Source organism: Pavona decussata, unplaced genomic scaffold (assembly GCF_977016875.1).
Source record: "Pavona decussata unplaced genomic scaffold, jaPavDecu1.1 SCAFFOLD_40, whole genome shotgun sequence".
Classification (NCBI taxonomy): Eukaryota; Metazoa; Cnidaria; class Anthozoa; order Scleractinia; family Agariciidae; genus Pavona; species Pavona decussata.
Window position 1 is genome coordinate 190,855 of NW_028145462.1, and position 21,554 is coordinate 212,408.

General features: G+C 40.3%; 3 protein-coding genes across 3 annotated transcripts; 1 reads left to right on the top strand and 2 right to left on the bottom strand.

Moving 5' to 3' along the window:
* On the bottom strand, positions 1-2,234 carry LOC146483011 (actin-binding Rho-activating protein-like). Its single transcript, XM_085106213.1, has 2 exons — positions 2,121-2,234; positions 1-1,442 (listed from the first exon to the last, which is right to left on the bottom strand). Exon 2 carries the CDS (start codon positions 1,436-1,438, stop codon positions 1,064-1,066), a length of 375 nt encoding a protein of 124 aa, XP_084962339.1. The 5' UTR covers positions 1,439-1,442; positions 2,121-2,234; the 3' UTR covers positions 1-1,063.
* A 1,001-nt stretch (positions 2,235-3,235) lies between these two features.
* On the bottom strand, positions 3,236-7,426 carry LOC146483012 (kelch-like protein 12). Its single transcript, XM_085106214.1, has one exon. The coding sequence runs from the start codon at positions 5,816-5,818 to the stop codon at positions 4,046-4,048; it is 1,773 nt and encodes a 590-aa protein (XP_084962340.1). The 5' UTR covers positions 5,819-7,426; the 3' UTR covers positions 3,236-4,045.
* Positions 7,427-11,167: 3,741 nt separating this feature from the next.
* LOC146483013 (homeobox protein HB1-like) lies at positions 11,168-19,933 on the top strand. The gene is made up of 2 exons (XM_085106275.1): positions 11,168-11,445; positions 18,285-19,933. The coding sequence occupies exons 1-2, from the start codon at positions 11,196-11,198 to the stop codon at positions 18,713-18,715; spliced, it is 681 nt and encodes a 226-aa protein (XP_084962401.1). The 5' UTR covers positions 11,168-11,195; the 3' UTR covers positions 18,716-19,933.
* Positions 19,934-21,554: the final 1,621 nt, after the last annotated feature.

The following is a 21,554-nucleotide window of genomic DNA, read 5'->3' on the forward strand; positions in this document are numbered from 1 at the left end:
CAGGTTTTTATCGTTTTATTGGCAAGTTTTGCTGTTTAGAGAAAGAAGAATTTTACACGGTTTAATTTAGTTAAAAACATATAATTGTATTGTATTTACAAATTTGCAACACGCAAAATTAGATTTTTTTTCAAAATCTTAGCCTCGGGTTTATTCTTAAAATGATCTTAAAATTTCGCAAATTTCAGCCTCGATATTCTTATAAAAAAAAATTCTTATAAAAAGGAAAGAGTGTATTTGGTCTTATTTAGGAATGCTCAAATTGATCGCATGCTATTGTATCCCGCGTAGGCAACTGCACACAGATAAAAGCTATATAAACAGTACTTGTTTTATCTCATAAAGGAAAAGAAAAACGGGATACAGTTTCACCTTTAAAAAAAGTGATGGAAATCCACCACTTTCGATACTCTGTCAATGCAAAAGTCTCAATTCAAAGGCAAGTCCACTAGATTTGAGTTTATGCAAGAAATTCCCCAGCACTGTGGTCAGTAGGGGTTTCCGTTCTGGAGTGAATTATCCTGAAGCCAAGTGTCTCTCAAGCCACTCACCTTCCCATCACTTAATGTTCTACATTCGGTTGCCTCACGTGATTTTTGAAAGTTCCATCGGCAAGCATGTGACGTAAGCACTTCCTTCATCAAACGTCATGCCCATTACTGAAAAGTCAATTTCTCAGTTGCTGAAGTAAAGAAGTACATTTCGTCCGACTTCTGTGCAATGTATGTTTTCATACAACACTCTTTCATACTGACAAATCTGAATCATTCATGGTTTTCTATAAACAGGTTGAAGTGACCCTTAGCACTGAGCTCTTTTGGAGTCAGTTTTTGGCCATTTTGAGATCTTTTAAAAACCTCTTTAGCGACCTTTTTGCCACTATCAACTAGCCAGTACTGTGGGAGATGATTGTGTAACAAATACATCATCTTGGAAATTTTCTGCACAACATGTTAATAGCTCTCTTAAGTGGGAATGGTATATCATATACCATGCAGCCCTGTATATTCATCAAATGTATCTGTCAATATATTAGCATCTGGTAAACTATATCACAGTACATTCACTTTGCACGGATGTTCCAGTATTCATCACTGTCATTTTGTACATCTTCAGGCATGCGCAGTAAAGTAATCATGACATCATCATCTCGTCTTTGGAACAACATTTCACCCTCAAAATCAACTAAGTTCTGTTTCCGAGCCCTGAGTAACATGCCAACAACTTTGTTAGAAATTCTGGTGTATCTTTCAAACAAACGACCAAACGTGACTACCACGGTACCGTCTGGCTGCACGTCGCCCATTTGCAAGATGACTCTACATAAGTTTTTGACTTCTTGGCTGATGTGAGCGCCAGCAAATTTCCCACGAGCTTCAGTTTTCGACCCTGCCTCTGGGCGGCCATATTCTTTGCTGTGCCTGTAAGGTGCTGCCATTTTTCTATAAATACAATTTTGTATTTAACTTTTGGAAATACAGTCAGGCCTTCTGTAATTGGTAAGTGGTCACCCATGGAACCAAGTATAGGTATCTGCTTACAAAAGGTGTTTGCTTACGGGAGGTTAGAAATCATCGGGCTCCGCTGATGGGAGGTGTCCGCAAATGTATTGTTGTTGTCGAGGTTGTTAAAATCTGGAAATGAACGAACCCCAGTCCCAAGCATTAAAAATTTGGGAAAACCTGATAAAATAATGCCACCAAAAGGGACTTCCTGCTCAATATTTTTCGTTTTGAATCGTCGCGTCGTGGTTTCTCGCGTCCGGTGGAGAAACAACTGCTCGCAGGGTACGTCGCAACTTTTAAGTAAGAGGATCAAAATGAATTCATATAGAGATTTGCTTGGAGTCTGAGAAAGTTCTAAAACATTAAACGCCACGTAAAACAAGAATCTACAGGAAACATTTAAACTCAAAGCATGCAATGAAGCTGTGGAACAGATCTTGAGCAACGTGGACCAGTATAGATTGAACTTTATCTACAAACAGCTGCCAGTTTAGTACAGCAACTGAATTTAGAAAACATCGCAACACCGACACAAGCACACTTAATGCTGTTTCTTCCTAAACGGGTTACATTACGACAAACACAATTATTCTAACTAACTTAAGGTTAACTCACCTCCCTTAGACTGTTTGGAATACTGAAGACTGAGGCTTTATTCTTTCAGGAATGGTGAACAGAGAAAAAGATTCAAGCAGTCCGCCATCTTTGTTGTAGTTCACGCGATCTGTCACGCGATGATATACGTCACGCAACTTTGGGAGCGGTGCCCGAGGAGAATTGGGAACTAGCTGAAACACCTCGCAAAAGGAAGCAAAAGGAAGCACGGAAAAATGCTTCCTTCGTTTGAAACAACGATCGTTTATCAACCAAAACTTGCAGTCGAAATGACTGAATTTATATAGGTTTAATATTACAGAATCACACAATAGGTGGTTTTCACCTCACACATCGTCACGCAAGTGAAAAAATAAAATCCTCAACCATTCAATAGATAAAGTCAAGAAATGATATGTTGTAGAAGAGTGATACATGAACAACGTGTGAAAGCCACAGGGCTGTGCGATATCTCCTAATCGAGTTATTCGAGAAAATGTACCACGGAAAATTACAGAGTTTAGTATGGGACGCCATGTTGGTGCCCTGTCTGATGGGCACCAACATGGCGGCGGGAAACCAGCAAAAACATCTGGAGTTTACCTTGGCTATTTCAAAGCCTTTCTTCTCTCTGCTGAACTTTCACACATTGACATTAACGCTTCTATTACATGTTAGCTGATCAGAACTAAAAAAAGCACGAGGCGAATCGATGTTTACATGTACTTGACATGTTTAGAGCTGCAATCCTTCTGCCACGCACTGCGCAGAAAGCTAAAATTCAAACTGCTCTATTTTCAAAACAAAGAATGCTATCCTGCTGAAAACAAGCAAGCCGATGGAAATTTAGATTTTCTTATATGTGATGAAGATAAAAACCCAAAATTGTGTCTAGTTATGAATTTCAGTTTTTTATGACGTCATGTGAAAACCAAGAATAGCTTCGTAAGAGGAAATTAATAAAAAATATATATATACAAAATATATAAATTTAAAAAACCATTTAAGCGATAGAAATTGTTGACTTTCAATACATCCAGCTGAACGATTTCTTAAAACCTATCACTGCGACAAGATGGCATAAGGGAACTGGTCATAACAGGGTGCTCGGAGAGGACCCCCCGCCCCACCCCCTTATCGAAGACACATCTCATGAACATTACCAACAAAATTTTATTGGCTTTAAAATTTGAGTTGACACAGAAATCTTCAGCTAGCAAGAGTCAGCACTGCCAGATAAATAAGCTAGAAAAGTGAGGTCTAAACCTCATTGTCATTTTTACTGCTGGATAGAGGGGTGGCTATGCAGTAAAGACACCATCTTTAGAGGTTGAGGAAGGGGGTGCAGGCAGAGACCACCATCTATTTTGTGGTTAAAAAAAAGCTTTTATCACTTCCCTAACATCACGATACTTCTTGAGTTCCTTAAATGGTATTTATTAAAGAGTTGGAAGACTATTGACTTGAAATATTGGCCCAAATAAATTGCCCTTTGCCGTAGTGTCAGCTCTGCAATCAGTTTGGTTTACTTACACGTAAAGTGACTTCTGGTATGTGCATTTGCTGTTTTGGGTCCATAGGCGCCTATGGACCCAGAACAGCACGGGTATGTCTTTACAAAAATTATGGCTACCTTACCACTTTTTAACGGGTCCGTACTATTTTTTGCCTGTCATGTAAACATACTTATTTTTTAGATGCTATTTCCCTTCACCGGCATTTCGTGTAGCTTTTTTCTTTAGTCCCAAGAGAAGAAAAGTAATCGAACTCGTGTTTCAGTGAGGCAGAACTGTACTTTATCTTACGTTTCGCGTTGAACAATTTCAGAGTCATGGGCTTTTGACAATTTGCCGAATTTTAACGGCATACCATTAATGCAAATTGTTTTAAAAGCAGCGACCGGCCCGCTATGATCACTTCGTGTTGCATTAATTCACTTTAACTCATCAGTTTTTCGTGATCGAGCTGTAGCTAGTTTGTAACACAGATTTTGGAATGCTGATCGATGAACACTGCATGTGCGTAGCGGCTCGAGGCATATCACTCTCCATTGTCCACTCATACTTTTCCATTGAGTAACTTTCCACACTGTTAAAATTCTCGCCAGCAGATCCTCCTCCAAACACATAAACTTTATCCCGAACCTTAGCTACACCCGCAGCGAATCTTGGGACATGCATGCTAGCAATTTGGGTCCAGACTCCTGTGTGTGTCTCATACATCTCACATGTGTTCAGCGCGTTCTCCCCAAGAACATCAGTGCTTCCGCCGATTATGAATATTTTAGTTTCCATAGCGACGCCGCAAGCGAAAGCTCTGGGAGTGCTCATGGGAGCTGCTTCACTCCATGCGTTTCTTTCCAAATCGTAAATCTCGGCTGTAGATAGAAAATCGCCGTTTTCTTGCAACCCGCCGATTGCGAAAACGTTGTCTTTGTTTGCGACTGCGCAAGGCGCACAACGGCAAGTACTAAGAGGCCCGACTAGTTCCCAAACGTCGTTTCCAGGATCGTATTTTTGAACGTCTTTCAAAGCCCCACTGTTACTGCCACCAACTACAAATAGACATTCATTGTAAACAGCAACTCCTGGTAACGAAGTCGCTTTCTTCAAACTCTTCACATCCGACCACGCGTTGGTTTTTGCGTCATACTTTTTACAAACAGACGTTGCGTCGCTGAAAATGTCCTTACAGTTGTCGCAGAATCCGCCCAGGATATAAACAAAGCCGTTGTGCGATGCCATACCTTGACCCCAGAAATTACGGTGATCCTCCGAACGAACAGGCGCAAGTTCATACCAACGGTGTTCCGTTGTGTCAAAGCCCAGCGTTGAAGAGCATGTGTCTTCTTCATAAAGCCCGCCACAGGCTATAACTACTTCCACCCGTTGCTGAAAGCATTTTCTTGGCCTGAAAGGTGGACTCGACGCTACACTTTCTGGAGGCATTAACGAAACCACTTTCATAGCATTGAGAAGAATTTCAATGCAGGGTCTGTTGACTTTGACAAGCTCCTCTCCGCCAACATTTGTATGTAAGTAATATTTAGACAAAGATGTCAACCGAATGTGCTGAAACAGCCTGGAAAAGTGGATGCTTCGAGATTTTATGTCATGTTTAACCCAGTTTAGGGTCGCTTCGTAGACATCTTCCTCTCTGTCAATCACAATATTGTCATCTGAGATAAACTCTTCTACTTGCACCGAGCTTAGAGTCAAGAAAGCGTCCTTCTTTGACACATACCTAAAGTATTTATTGATGAATTCCTTCGAGGCTCTTCTTAAGCTTGGGCACTTGTTTTTATCCGCAAAATGAAAAGTGTCGACACAGTTTTCTAAGTTGAGTTCGTTCAGTAAAAACTCGCAGCCAAGATCCTTGAGCCGTGCTAGTTCCAAGCTGTTGGCCGCTTGAATTAACCCTTTGACGTTTGAGATCGTAAGCTCTACAAAACCAGTGTATAAATACTGCAACAGTTCTTCAGTAATACTCAGCGAGATTTCAGGAAGCGCAACGCAACTGTGTGATTTCTTTTTCTTGGAATCACGCCGCGAAAACAGCTGATGGAAGAAGGGGCAGCTGGCAGACAGAATGTTGCGATGGGCGTAAAATTTCTTCCCTCCTACCACAAGCGTAGCGTCACAGTACAATTGATCTTTCCGAAAATTATGCAAGGTTTTAATCAATCCTTCCGAGTACGATTCCTTAGTTTCGTTCGCCATTTTGTCTCTGTTGATGCGCCACTTCACGTCAATTTAAAGCCAGTCTTCAGATCCTCTTTACACCGCTTGTTAACGAGTATAGGTTTGTTTTCTGCTAGTTCAGTGATAACCGCAGATAATGACACATTCGCGCGCAAATAGTTTCAAAAAGTCTAAAACAAAGTGCTTTCACAGATCAAACACATCGCCCGCAGGTTGGACTTTTTACAGCTTTTCACTCCAGCAAAAAAGCTATAATACGGCTTGTAAAATTCAGAGGACGCGTTAGGGACTACCTTCACAATTCAAAAATTCAGAAGTCGCGATAACCAGTCCTAGTCTTCACGGAGACAGTTTTTTGATTTCAGCAACTGAGGAATTGAATTCCAAGTGTCCTTTTGTTTCAACTTAGATTATTTATCTGCGCAAGTGGATTATGAAGAAACCTTTGTTTTACACAAGTTATTAGCCACCCTGTTTACCCAAGACTTAACTGCATTTAAGTATCGTGGACCACACAATGCGGGCATTAAACCCTGGCGTCTGTCTTTGACCAGAGTCAAGTTTGTATGTCTTGAACTGTGACTTTTATTGAGTCTCAAAATCGATTGTTAAGTCTTACATTCCGGCTAAAGAAAAGCCGGATAAAGCAATAGCTTTTGTGGTGCTGTTTATTATGCTGTGTAAGCCTGTTTCGCCTTTGGTCGCAAGCTGTCACGGACCGCTCGAAGGAAAGCTATCGGGCAGTACATTCTGTAGTTGTTTTTATGACACTTTCAAAGGTCTTTCTAGCTTTTAAATTTGTGGATAACACCCCGGTAACGCAAATTCATGATACCAGCTGTTAAGCAATGCTAAAAGGGTAGTTCTAATGATTTTATACTAGGATAGTCTTCAAGTTTGACTTTTCAAGCCGAGAGCTACTGAGCAGGACTCTCTTGTGTTCCCGCTTGACGTACTGTAGAACATGATTCCGGCTTTTGAGCCTGAGATGAACTGATATAGCTATTGCGACCATACTTTCTTTTAGATGGTGGTTAAAATTTAATTTAGTTTCATAAAAGAAACTGGGACTTTTTTTTATTCTTCTCTAACTTTGGTGTTAAATATTGCGGACCGACAGAGAGCAGTAGTAAATCCTTATTCAAAAAGCTGGGTGGCCCTTTCTGCTCTAGGGCAAACAAGAAGCGATAAACGCAACAGTTATCGCTCATTGAAAAGCCCTGATATGGGTCGTAATAAAATAAACATCTTGAAATGCGTGGCGAGCGCTGCGGCAAAAAAAAAGAAGAAGGTTTTTTTTGCCAATATTTCAACTCGAAGGCATGTGGATCCGCAGGGTCAGAGTCGTGCTGAGGAGCTTGCATTTCGACTGCATGAAGTTTATTATTTACATAAGTTGACAGATAACTCAAGCATGAAGAGAAAAACGTGACTACAAGTAATCCTGTATTAAAGGAAAGGCCAAAGGATGGACAATAATGCTTCAAAGTTTCATGAAGAAGGTCAGGACCCAAACCACAACAAAGCTGAACAACAAAGGACGCTTAGATAATGACACAGCTTTATTACCTTTATCATCAGTCTACGCGCACGATACCCAAAATTTATGGTCTGGTCGCTGTAGATATGCATGACATTAAATTTGGTTGCTCCGATCTACGAAATGTACTAAAAACTACTTTTGTCCGTCGTTCGTTGTCCAATGTAGGTCCGCAGTGCATGCAAATTCGAACATCCGATTTGCTATAAATAGAAGGATCAAACCCGATGCATACCGCAGTATTTTTACGATAATTTTTACATTTTCTCAAAAGAAGATGAAAGACGCGGCGTTTTATCATTTTTATCCTGATCGGCAACGGAAGTACTCAGAAAAAATGAAAATTTTGGTAGTCAAGATGAGAAAAAGAGATAAAGCACAGCAAAATATAGCTCTCGTTATTCCGTAATAAACTTCCCAACAAAAGAGTGATCAAGATATAAAAAAACCTCTGCAATCAAGAAGGAAAGTACCCCAGAAAATCGCAAAACGAAACGTGAGTGATTGAATATTTCAAAGAATTGAGGTTTTTTGCGCTAGGATAAACTTTCTAAAGCTTCGCCTCTTTTGTTTACACTGCGCTTCGATTCAAAACAGTTTTGTTCTTATTCTTGTCTTTTGTTATTCCTTGTTCTTTGAGAATCGTATAGACTGAGGTATCTATTTAACGGTAAACAAGGCATCTGAAGCTGAAAATAAACTTTCAGGATGACAAATTCTCCTTTGAATAAACAAGACTCGATACCAGTGTCAAATTAAAACAAGTTTAATCGCGGTGGAGGCGAATTGGCTTAGAGGTTGACGCGTCGGAGTTTCGCGGGAGTATCGAATTAAAGGGTCGGTGGTTTTATGCTGGCTAGCTTGGGTACTTTGTTGTTATATTGTGTCATTTGATTTTTACTCTGCATATTGTCTGTCTCCACACAATTAAGTGTATAATGCTTACAAAACGTTTGACGTAAACCTGGAATATGCAAGCATCACATCCAGCGGGAGTAGCATTACTCCTAGTTACTTCATGTTACAGAAACCGTGTTATGCTCCAGCCATCTGAGGCACCTTGGCCTAAATTGTTACGTTGCCTCAACTATTGTATCTTGAAACAGAATCCACCAAACTGAACCCAGCTGTTAAACGAAGAAGTGTGCGGGATCAGTCAGCGTTGCTGGTAGTATCTGTTTCAGCATAAGATAATTACTAAATCCTTAAGACAATAAAAAATGGCTCCTCCGTGAAAAAAGGATCCTCAAGACGGAGTGAAGACAGGTGAAAACAAAATATAAATATTGTTTTAGCCGCTGTTTTCGTCTGTCTCTTCGCTGCCGTAAGTTTAATCAGTCTGTGTCGTTTTCGGACGAAATTTTTTCTTCGCTTGTAATCATTTTGTTAAACTAACCGGGCATTCATCCTTCATGTAAATTGGGAGCAAGCGGACACGAGATCAGTGAATCCGGAAAAAGCTCTGCTGTAACAAGTCTCCGCCCCACAGAACATTCGGCTGAAAAGAGGGGGAAAATCTCGATCCAATCTCGATACAATAATTAACTTTTCACAAGAATTTCGTAACCTTAAAAGAGCATTATCAACAAGTAGGTTAAAAAAGCGACAGTGTCGTATTTTATTATAAAGCTGTCTCTTTACGGTTTAATTAAAGAATTTCGGGGTGTGTTAATGTGATATTGTTGTTTCTTGTTGTTGTTAAAGGAAAGGAATCAACATCCGTGAATATCAATCGCAGTATAACCACTTGAACAATTATTTTTATGAACTGAATGGCCGGGATAAAGGGTACAATATATTCAGACAAAGTTTCGTAACTTCACTGGGTCAGATTTTGTTTCTCGTGGTCGACAATAGAAGACCACTTGTCTAATTTTGTGTTTGCGTTGGCTGCCTGTGCAAATGCATGCGTTGGCGGCCATTTTGTTTCTCTGTCGCATAAATTTACTTCGTTTTGATGCAAGAATCTGGCCTCTTTTTCACGAGAAGATTCCACCCACACAAGTCCCTCTCTTCAACATACAAATTGGCATGTCGACTGCACTTTTTAATCTGTGAGTTTTTATTATAAAATCGCAAACTTACCAGCTCCCAGTTGGCTTGATAGCTCAGTTGGTTAAGCCGGGAGGCTCCGCCCCAAGGTCCATACCCTTACCCTTTTATATACCATTTTTGACAGGGAAGGTAACCTTTTCATACACCTACATTAGAAAATGGTACCCCTCAGTCTACATACATATGTAGAAACATTACAGCTCCCTTCGTTGTTCTGTTCTGTTCGTCTGTTCGAGATATTTTGACAGGTCATTCCTACCTTTGACACTTCAATTCATGAAATCCCTACCGTTTTATATACCTTTAACCTGAAAAAGGTACCCCTTTGGGCTGGAGCCTCCCTGTATAGTCCATTATAAGGAGTTCCCCCCCCCCCCCCACGCGCCTCAATCTTGTCTACTCAGTTCACGTGACTAGACATGCGTTCATGAATAATTAATTACCCACTCCGGTGGTCACAAACGTGGTGCTTGCAATTACACCAGCCGCGGTTTAGACGGTAGTAGAATAGTTTGTAGCCTCAAGCAAGCGTTTCTGTCAAGTTTTCCGCACTAATAAGTCGATTTCCGTATTTTGCATGCGCCCGAATGAAAGCAGCTTTTTGGTGCGGAAAACTCATTGGAAACTCTTACTACGCAGGTTTAAGAATTTGAAAACATTTCTGCGCTTAAAATGTCTTGAAAAGTACTGGAACGTGTAGCCTACGAACGCAGACGCATTTTCGGCTGTCGGCCAGAGAAGCGACAGCCGGAAATACGTTCGTTAATACGTTCGCAAGCTACGGAACGTGCGGTGCAAAATTAAAATGCAAAATTATTTGCTAATTTTATACTGAATTTTCTGGAAAATTGTTCGTCCGCCAATGGTGATGTCTGAGCAGATTTTATCAAACGCGTTCACAAGCACGCGATTTTTGGCTGCGAGTGTTTCTCTTTTTGACCTATATGATCGGCGTTTTGTGAGAAACGAAGCGTTCCTTTCCTAATGGGTGTATGGAGTTTGTCACATGCGCTGGAGACGTAGATGACAAAACGGCGCCGCCTTTATCAAACTTGAAATCAAAGGAGATGAACAGCTAGCTGTGTTTCTCTGCATATGTATGACCTGTTCGACGACTGAGAGAAGAGCTGTGAAGCACTTGAGTGAACAAACTACAAGGAAACGATAATTATGAGCAATGTTTTACAATTGATTGTTATCAAACGATGCTTGGGAGCCAAATTAGATTACATGAGCTCGCAGAAATTGGATGTCCTTGGGTTTATTGCGGCCAGGAGTGATTCTTCAACACCCAAATGTGATACTCATAAAATATGACCCTTTGAAAACATGAATAAAGTGGTTTTGATGTGATATTAACCAGACAAATTAGGGCCATCGATTGATTGAGCAGGGCGGATACAGGTGCTGGGATCCGCATGTTACATACGACAGGTTTCTGGGGAGCGACCTCTGTGTGGTAAAAAACACGCCACGCTGCGCCTTTTCGATGTAACAGTTGATTCAAATGGCAATTGTATTAAAATGAACGCGAGAAGGAGTCGATTTGTAGCAGTTTCCGACGCGCGTGTTACCTTCAACACGCTTGTCAAATCCGGTTATCGAGGCCGCATTTGGAATTCCCGTGACATAATAATAAAGACGTTAATATCCTCAAGCAGACGTTGATGCTGGAGATAAGAGGTATTTGCTGCCAATCTTAACTCGGCTTTATCTCGTAATATGGGAGGTCTGTAAGTAAAGTTATATGGTGTCAGCGTTGCCATGTCACTTGAGTTTCAAGCGCGCGTCCAACACACCATGTACAGCTCACCACACTTGATTTACTGTAACTGCGCTTCGCTGTCTGTAATGCACTGTTCAAGTGCGTACACACCATGGAGTTGTCCCGTTCCTTCTCCCTCATCCGGATATGGGACGTCTTTGAACGGTATGGCCACACACAGCGCGCTTAACAGCGAACAATTCAGTGAAAACAGCGAGCAAAGCACGAGTCGTAGACTTAAGTTTGGGATTGAAAATATACTGTACGGGACACCCTCGCAATCAGGTATGTGCCTTGCTAGTTGTTAATCACTGCCTATTGGTTTGTACAGGTTCAGCTGCTATTCGTCCAACGCCCAAATATCGTTGCATATGCAGTATGATGTTCCACGAACCGGATGGAATTCCTAAATGACTCATCACAATACCATTAAACTATCGCCTGATCAGGATGGTTTATTGTTATAGCGCTTTTTATTTAAATTGGATTGCGCACGGAATAAATGCGCTGCGTTTCCTTATTACAACTTACGCACTTCACTTGGTTAATTTATTGCCCGTTTTCACGGCGTTAATTCTGCGGTTTCAATGATTAGGTTTCTTCACGACCAGTTTTATGTCCGTTTTCCTTTATCCTTCGGTGAAACTCATAGCTCTGATGAGATAAGATAAACTTCTGTTTACCATTTGCTCTAAAATGTTATTCTTGTTGCATTTGATGACCATAAACGCTCGAATTGTTGGACGACCTAGCGAACACAAGAGAAACGATCAGCTTCGGAGCTAAGCGCACACATGACGATCCGCGCGGGGTCTAATTCTCTTGTCCGCAAGATAGAAAATTTAATTTGCTTTCCCCAGGAGTCTGACCAAAAATGTCGTCCCATTGAAAGCTTCGATCCCAAAAACCTTCAAGTTTGATGTTTTGTGGTGCAATTTTATTGCGTCCACTACAGATGGCCCGCATTAAATGCTCCACCGACAAGACTGAAAACGATCTGCGGTCACAAGAAGTGTTAATTGTTCGAGTGGTTGACAAATAACACACGATTCAAAATCTACAGGCATTTTATTATCTATCAAACTCACACTGGGCTCTTGCCGTCTGAGGTAACTTTCAGGAAACACTGGTAAATCATTGGGTTGTTGACAGTAATCTTTGTACTGAATGCAATAACACTTCGACCAACGTCCATAACGATATTGACTTCAACGCCATGTTGTCCGATCCTTCTCGCGGCGAAATTGCGCTTTATTGAGTTTGTTTTTATGGACAGGTGATAACCAAACGTATTGAGAACATAGATAATGGATTTCTTTGCTAGAATTAAGACAACAGGGACTTGGAGAAGAGCGAAGCAAGCTTGTAACAGCCTGCCATCACTTGTAGTCTTGAAAAGTGTTGGGATTGCTTTCAAAGAAACTCAAGAAATATGTTCTCTTTATTCCACTGTGCCTGTGTCATTGACTGAATGATACTTGATCACTCTCATCTATATGAATCTCTTTATTCTTGTCGAGCAGAAACTCCCATATGTTTTATCTGTTTTTCTTGTGTGTTTATCAACTTTTTATATTTTTAGTAAGTTGTAGAGATGAAAGTCAGACTCCTCGGCAAGTATGCTGCAAGTTCAATTTTTGTTTTGCAAATTCAACTCTGAATTAAAAATTTATGGCTTCGTTTGCATTCTGTTCCACTTTGAAAGCAGCCCACGATGTTAAAACAAGAAGATAATATATAAAAAGAACTAAAACACCTTGCCCAAAGTGCCGATGCAGGCAACACTGAGTTGTGGTTTATTGATGTCTTATGGAATTGGTAGTGTGTTGTGTTTTCCTGAACATTTGACTCTGTAGATAGTTAAACCAAAAACAATACTGTGACCATTCAAAGGAAAGCAGTTTGCTGAACACAGTGGTCCTAACTTTTGCATTTCAGTGTTGATGAAGAAGTCCAACAGGACCCAAATCATTGCAATGAATAAGAATACTTAATACTCTTCGTCTTCTGTTCGCCTATTCGATTGTGTACGAACTAACATTCAGTGAACATTTGTCATTTGTATAGTTGTACATGTACTAAGGCTTTTTCTTAGAAATTGAAAAAATATAAGTACAATAACCAGTTCGAATTCCAAACGCTTAGCTTGTGGACGAAAAGAAAGATTATTGACTACGGAAAAATGGGGGCCGGAAAATAACTGGGAGCTGGAGCAATCTAGCGAAGGATGATGCTGTTAACATCGTCTTTTCTTTCCGTTTCTCTCATTTCGTACCTCGAAATGTTTTTTCATCGCCCGCAATCTTTTCTCGTACCTAGTAATCTGCAAGCTTCAAACTATCTTTTGCGACGAAGGCATCTTGGCACCAAAACACATCCGCTGGTATTGCGGTTTCGTTGTGTAAACAGGGCGTGAAGTTTCATGTTCATTTTATTTGTCTTAATGCACTTAGACTAAAGACAATGCCATTTACAAGCAGAAGTTCAATATAACGTTTCGCGAAATCACATATCGCCTCGAAACAGAGGCTCAACTGAAGCAAGGGTACCTTTAAGCCAGCCATTTCGTGTGAATGTATCTAAATACCCCGTAAGCAATGAGTGTTTTATAATATTGAGCCACAAAATGTGCTAATAGTATTAGCAATTTTAAGTGCATTATAGCTATAAATCATAAACAGTATGTTCCCAAGAAATACAATCCGAGAAACCACGCAGAGATCACGACATAGTATTTTTATTCTCAATGTTATTCTCTATTATTTTAATGTCGGACCTCCAAATCTTCATCATCTGGTTGTAAGTACATTATTAGCATTCTCATAGGGTCGTAGTTCGCCTCGCTGCTAATTTCACAGGCGCATTAACTTTGTTGGTGGCAAGATTTCGTGAGTTACAAAGTAATTTGTTTTCTGTCTTGCGGGTTTTAACAGATTTATAGTTGGAGTGCTAGGCTTTCGTCAGAGTGAAATGACGAAACGCCGAACACAGAACACAACGTAAAAGTTTGACGACAAGACGTCTACGAAAGCGAGTGCTCTAACGTCTCCATGAGCCGTTGTTATTTGTACCGTTCTCCGGGTAAAATATAGCAAATTCTTAATGATATAGTTGGCAATCCATCCCACAGACACTCCGGCAAAGCAGGCGAATTAATTTAATGTCTGTTACGATCACAGAATGCTTTGCAGTTTACTTCACTGGACCCTGTACTTTAAATCGCGTGCATCATCCCATTTTTTAGAACTGATTTATAGGGTGTTTTACAGATTGCATGATTCCTACATTTGCGCTCAAGAATCTGAGGAAAAAGGGTCGACTGCGGTTATTTTAGGGAAACTAGCATCTATCTAATCACTTGTACTATTTTGGGATTTATCAAGCGTTTGTACACTCGTCTCTTTATAGAAAACACAAAACTCGTGATTCCGTTGATTTTCATTGTAGTCATGTGAGAGAGATATGATGTTATGGTACTCGAAAGAAGTAACTAAACAAAACTGCTTTACAAAAAGCCAGACTAGTCATCAAACATTACCCATTCTAACACCTATTGTAGCCTGTTCGAAGTGAAAAGACAAACAAACTATTATCATTGGCTGGTATTAGTTTCAGTTCAATTACAAAATAAAAAGCTCCCATTGTCTCAGCTAGATAGCCAGCCCTTTGGCTCGCTAATAACACTCGACCTTTTTTCATAGATCCGCAACCACGCCTAGTTTTATTTATTATTGCGTTTCAAAATGTTCCACAAGCGGAGATTCTCCGATAACGCAGTCACGATGCGTTTATTTGTCTTTAAACGCTGAGATTTTTCTCAATCGAACGTTAGAATGTTTCTTTTTCTAGCGATGATATCGTCGAATGACTTAAAATACTTGGCCGTGCGATGATGAGTGACTGAGTGCGAAGTTCCTTTCGATTACTGACACCGCGATGGATTTTAGATCAGATACGGGGAATAAACTTAACAAACGTCAGGAAAAGAATCTGGACTACGGCACGAAACAGATTTATAACCAAGATAAAGGACCACAGCTGAACGAAGGTTGTCTAAAACGTGAAACAGTACGCTTCTTGGAAGCAAGTCTCGCGTTTGGTAGAACGTTCACCACTTTAAAGCCCCGCCCCAATTTCGACAAGTCTTTCTCGCCCTGAAACAAAATTGCGTGTTAAAAACTCTTAGATATATACTGCAAAGTGATCCTTGATATAATCTGTCTTTAAAGCGAAATCTGTTTAAAACATTTAATGGTAATCGGAAAGATCCCCAGTTTTTAGGAAAATATATCTCATGTCATTTTATTTCTTCACGATATCAATAGATGGAATTCTCGCGTGTTTTTTGTCGACCGGCTATTTTGTTTCAAAACATCAAATTTATTTTTGTTTGTATACGTCGAACGTTAGAGATTGAGAGCAGGAAAGGCTATTGGTTTGTGCACTTTTTAACGAGTCCAAATAAAATAAAATGAATAGGAACATATTACTCCCCTCCGCTATTATCCTGATAAGTGCCCTGACCTTTGTGAAGAATTAATTAGTTGGCATAGGGCCTCGACCCCTCCTACAAAAACACTATTGTTTTTCTGGGCGACTTGTCAACTGAAAAGGCCAGCTTTATCTAAATCTCTCGTTGGAAAATGATTTTCGTCCTTTGAAATCGATAGCTATAAAATCCTTGGCAATATCAACAGATTGTTCCATTCTAGTAACGAATGAGTGTAAACTGAAAAGGAACGCATGATCGAGAGCTGGGTCTTCCAAGTTGTCCCTTTTGGTGTGCAGAAATTAATTCGTGGGACAGTTTATTCCATGTTATAATTAGCCACCACAAAGTGCTAAGGTTATCGCAAAAGAATTTTTATACCCTAATAAAGTCTTCGTTTAATTAACTCGCAATGATCTCAGGGTATAGAATCACAGTAAGCTTTAAACAAAAGTGGAGCATTGGCATTCGCTTATCACTAGAAGTCTATGTAGGTGAAAATTAGATTACATTGGCAACGCATATTAGCGAAGGGCGAGTTAATTTCATTGTAGAGGATTTTGACAAATTCAAATCTCTAAATACGGTGCGAACACTATTTTAATTAACAACAAGTTTGACTAAACTAGAGTTCAAATTATTCCAGTGTTTGTGTATTTCGTCTCTAACCTTTGAGTTTGTGGATAATATATTAAAACAAAAACGTGGGATGTATAGCTGTTTATTAGTTGTTTGTTTGTCTGTTTAATTTTTGCTATCATGCAAAGGATGAAATTTGAGATTTTTTTTTTCAATTTCAAACGTGGCCATTTTACAAGGAAAATTTTTTGCAATCATAATCCACTATGGCCGTCACCCAGACTGCTTTCAGCTCAAAGCAGTAAGAGTTTTCTTGAACAGACCACCTTTGAGGACTTAGGGGCTGTTTACATAGAGGGAGGAAGATCCTTGCACTAGGAAGATCTTAAAAGGCGGATCATCCCGTAACGCCATATGTTTTCTTTATTCAGTTTACATGCAAAAGGTTGTACTTGGTCCTTGTGTTAGGACCTTTTAAGCGATAGGATCTTCCTAGCTGAGAGATAGGCAGATACGGCTAGCACCACGTAAACTACATTCACTCAGAAGGTCTTATTACTTAAGGGACAAGAAAAAACAAACATGGCGGCGGCCGGGCGTTCAGCTGCTAAAGACCGACAACTTTTCTTCTGCGTATAAACCAAACGAAAAGTTGTTTCGTCTTCTAGGATCTTCCTAGTGCTAGGATCTTCCTTCTTCCATATCATAACAGGGCCTTAGTTGATCGACGAAGTGAATTCAGTTTTCCTGCATGACCAAGAAGTGATTCAAAAGGTGATCGCATGTTTGCCATTACCAGTACAAACACAGTTTATTGCACTTTACTGTTCTTTACGCTGACCCAATTACAATTATTCTTTGAACATTTGAACCGCTTTGGTCGTTAAAACGACCGTCGTTATACAAGAAATTCTAGATATTGTTGGACCCGCCTATAGACAACAGTGGGACAACCAACTGATTCAAGGTAGTCGATAGTGGCTCAAGTCTCTTCAGGGAGATTGGATTCAACTGGAAGTATCGCAGCCATTGCTTTGTGCCGTTGTTTCTCTCATTAATTGGAAACACGTCAAACATGGCTTTTTAGCACTGATTAAAAGGTCACTGTATTAAGTTAAATCGTTCAAGTCGCTTGTTTCCTTATTTAAGGAGGAGCCCGCTAAAAGCTTATGACATATACCAGAGCGGTTTTTCGTATTTTCGTTTGTTTGGTTTGCGGTTGTTTAAGCTCTATAATTTCTTCATAAAAATGAGCAATATTCGATGGGAGGAAACTAATCTAATCCTACATTAGTCGCAACAGGCGGTGAAGCGCAAACTGATGAAAACCGATCGACAATTTGCTAGTTTGTTGATATTCTGCGTTGGTACGCAACGCGTGCGACGCTTTGGACGCTTTGCGCTCGCTTTACTCCGTAAATTTCTAGGAGAGGAAACGACTGCTCCTCTCATGCGCATGGCAATGACGCATGTTTTCCTGCGCAATCACACAGGTTGCACGTTTTCCCGCAATTGGCACCGATCCCATATTTTCCCGCGCATGACACTTTGCATGACAGTTTTTGCAAGTTCTTCAGCGCATGGTACTGAGCTGGTTGCTTGATGCTCGTTGTGTTATTTGTATTGATAATGCTAAGCTAGAGAAGGGATCTTTAGTTGTGGTTAATTAGTCACTTCAAAGGAAAGTACTGCTCAGAAGCTTTCATTCGAATGGCAACACTTAAGGATTTCATCCACTGCGTCCAAAGTTAGAACCACCTTGTACATATTAAATACCATGACAGAAAAGTACTGCTAGTATACGCTAAGTACTACGGTTAACATCTTCGTGTAACTTGTCGTTGTGTTGGAAGTTGCGATTGCTTTTATGTTGCTACAGATGTTTTGCAACTGAAGAAAATTTGTTGCGCGCGAGGTGGTAAATACGCGCAAAAAACTATTCTCGCTCTTTATCGTGACTAAAACCTTTGGTGTAGTCCTGCCACCGTAGATTTCCCAAGCTCCAAACTAAATACGGCTAGCCCACTAACAGGCCACCTTTCTGATCTATTTTCAGATCACCATGTAGTACACAATCAATTCCCATGCAATCAAGAACTGAGTTTCCTTGCCCATCAGTCTTTCACTCCGCCCATGCGCACTTCCACCCGTCCTTGGTGTCGCCCAGTCTTCACGCAACTGCAGCGGAGAGGCCTGGAAAAGCGTTTCCAGGTGACAAAGTACGTCACAAAACGGGAGCGACTTCAGATCGGCGCCATGTTGGGCTTGTCCGAAACACAGGTCAAAGTTTGGTTTCAGAACAGAAGGACGAAATGGAGGCACGAGGCGGCGAGGAAAGAGGAAAAACAAAAAGAACAAGCCTTAAAAAAGGCTAAGAGTGATCAGGAACAGGAATCGAAAAGTATAAAAGAAGAGAATGAAGGGAACGATAAAATGTGCTCGCCTACAAAAAAAGACTCTGTAGAGGATGAGCCGCAGACGGAATGACTGAGACAAGAAGTACATGAAAAATGAACTTTTCAAGTTAATTCAACTTGCGGAGTAGATAATTAAATCTATACGACTATAATTTAAACTAATCCGTCACTCGTGATGAGTAAAGGATGGAATTCATGACAAACTCAGTGATGGACCAGCCACCGTCAGAATAAGATAAATGAAATTTTAAGAACATAGCTTTCTTCTCTAGCCGAAGTCTGTCCTCGGATCTTATTCAGTGGTTTGGGGCCCCATAGGACTCAGAATCCAACCTTGGAAACCCCTCTCTCTCGCTCCAGGGGACAGGAAGAGGGCAGACCCTGTGAATCAGAATCTTGTGGTGACCGAGTTTGGCTCGCTCCGCTCGCCCATTATTCTTTTTGCTCTATACCCCACGTAGGAGCCTGTTCACAGGCGAGGGCTGACTCTGTTTTAGATCGAATTGCATAACTCTTCCCGTACTTATCATACCCTATTTCAAACCCAAACTGTAGAAATCTATACCCAATCACAAACCATAGCAACGGCTTAAAAACTATACGCTTTGTGGGCGCACATGCCAATCTAACTCTGGAACAATCAAAACAAACGCACAATCGTGATTTAATATTGCCATAATATTTTAAAAGCCTCGAATCAAGCGACGTGGCTTCTTCCAGTCTAGCTGTTGGTCAGATCGCAGAGCACAAGGTGAAAAAATTGACGCGAAATGGAAGACTGCCGAACAATACGTAAGCTGAGGCGGGCTAAAAGCCAAGTTATAGGCCAGAACTTTCATGTTACTTGTTACGCAGGAAACGTTGCTTTGTTAGCTGCGTTTTTTTTTTTGTTGCGCTAATTATCACCTCCCTACACAACAAAATTTGTAGTTGGAAAAGGTAAACGTTTGTTTCAACATAACAAAAAATTGTTACTCGTGGATCTAAGGTGGTGATGGAATCTAGCGCCACAAACAGGGTCAACTTGCCCCGCAATATTTGTCGTGCGACAACTTCCAAGAAAATGTTGCCCGTGTTTCTTGGCCTTCGTTGTGCTGTTTCTTATCGCGCGCGCTTTAAACGCTTTTCATCCTCGCGTGAATTGCGTGGAGCGCGAAAAAACAAGGGAGCTCTTTCCCGATTTCTTGCATTTTCATGAATAGTATGCAACATATCAATCAGAGAATAAGGTAAATATTGTACGCTAAAGAAAATAAAGATTAAGGACGAATTTACGTATTGCAAATAACTATAAAAACAGCAATTTCGAATCATGTGAATATTTTTAATTAAAAAAACAACGATCAGTTGAACAGTTCGAAAAACAAATCCTGTTAAATTGAAACCTTCAAAAATTGCTTCTCACCTGTGTCCAAATTTTAATTATTTCGCTAGTTCTATGGTGAGAACTGTAATTTGTTTTAGCACTGTTTTTTTACTCACGTTCTTTTCATCAGTGGCCAAGTGGGTATAATGATAATAATAATAATAATAATAATAATAATAACAATAATAATAATAATAATAACTTATTAATTTATATTGCGCAGTTATCAATAAAAAAATTCAGCTGCGCATTGATACTCAGAAGAGAAAGAAAAGTACGAGAGACAATACATTTAAATGATATGAAAACTAATTTTTAAAAAAAATAAATAAAATATGTACAAATTATAAACAAATTGATGGTTATTAATTACAAGTTATTTTGGTATATATTTTTATGTGCAATTGAATCTCTTTATAATGACAACAAAGTGAAGCATCGACATTGTTGCGGTGTATTATGGGAAGGGATCTATGACCATTTAACCCCGTCCCCCAGTGTATTTCACCCATTCGCTCCTGACCCTTCCCTTATTTCGTTACCCAGCGGAGGGGGGGGGGGAGGGGGTTATATTCCTTGACGTTTTAGGTGAGGGTGTGCGGCTCAGCTCTCCAAACCCTGACCTTATTTCAGACAAGAATAGATAATTTTCTGGTACCCTTTTTTACACCTGACCTGTCAAATTCATTTCATACCCATTTTCAGACCTGGTCTCTAGAATCCATCTGCAAAATTCACACCCGTTTTCTGTCTTTCAGACCAAAATGGTTAAAATGTATACCCGATTTCAGATTAAAATGGCTCAAAAACCATACTCTTTGGGACAGCACATACCTACATAGCTTATGTAGGCGAGTACCCCGAGGCTCCCAGGGATTTTGTCTAGCCTAGCCTGCAGAACAGTAACCTGGGTGCCAGAGGCTACAACAAAGCTTCTCGTCGCAGTTTCTTCGCCGCTCGTGTCTTCGGCCGAACAAAGCTCCTCGTCGCACGCGAGGAAAAACCTCTGGTACCAAGGGCCCATTTGTTCAAAGCCCGATTAAGCTAATCCTGGATTAACGTGAACTTTGATTCGAGTTTAATTACTAATCAATAAAGATTCTTCAAAATGATTTTTGGCTCTCAGTTTTGACTTAGACTTTTCTTTACCTTTAGCTTGAAATTAGGCTTTGAAATCACTTTTAAAGTGCGAGATGAAAACCTTGATTAACTTTTAATCGTAGATTAGCGTTAATCGCCTTTCGAAGAAACCGCCCCAGGGTAGCAGAACAGGCGTTATTTTTTGCGTTTTTTTCAGGCGCGGAGGCGAGCACGAGGTGAACGTGGAGCGTGAATCGCGCTCCGCACTCGTCTCGTGCTTGCCTCCGCTCGCCTGAAAATAACGCAAAAAAATAACGCCTGTTCTGCAGGCTAGTCTAGCCGAACGGAACATATCAGAAATGCTAACAATTCTTTTAGATTACATGGTTTGTGCTACAGGAAACCATAACTTTTCATAGACTGATAGACTATAATAAATTTCGAGCAGGATACAAACAATAGA

What these genes read in the sequence shown, in the direction of transcription:
- LOC146483012 (XM_085106214.1), bottom strand. Translation starts at nt 5,818, where the DNA reads ATGGCGAACGAAACTAAGGAATCGTACTCGGAAGGATTGATTAAAACC.
- LOC146483011 (XM_085106213.1), bottom strand. Translation starts at nt 1,438, where the DNA reads ATGGCAGCACCTTACAGGCACAGCAAAGAATATGGCCGCCCAGAGGCA.
- LOC146483013 (XM_085106275.1), top strand. Translation starts at nt 11,196, where the DNA reads ATGTACAGCTCACCACACTTGATTTACTGTAACTGCGCTTCGCTGTCT. An exon ending in CGGGACACCCTCGCAATCAG is followed by an intron (nt 11,446 to 18,284) that starts GTATGTGCCTTG and finishes ATCTATTTTCAG; the next exon opens with ATCACCATGTAGTACACAAT.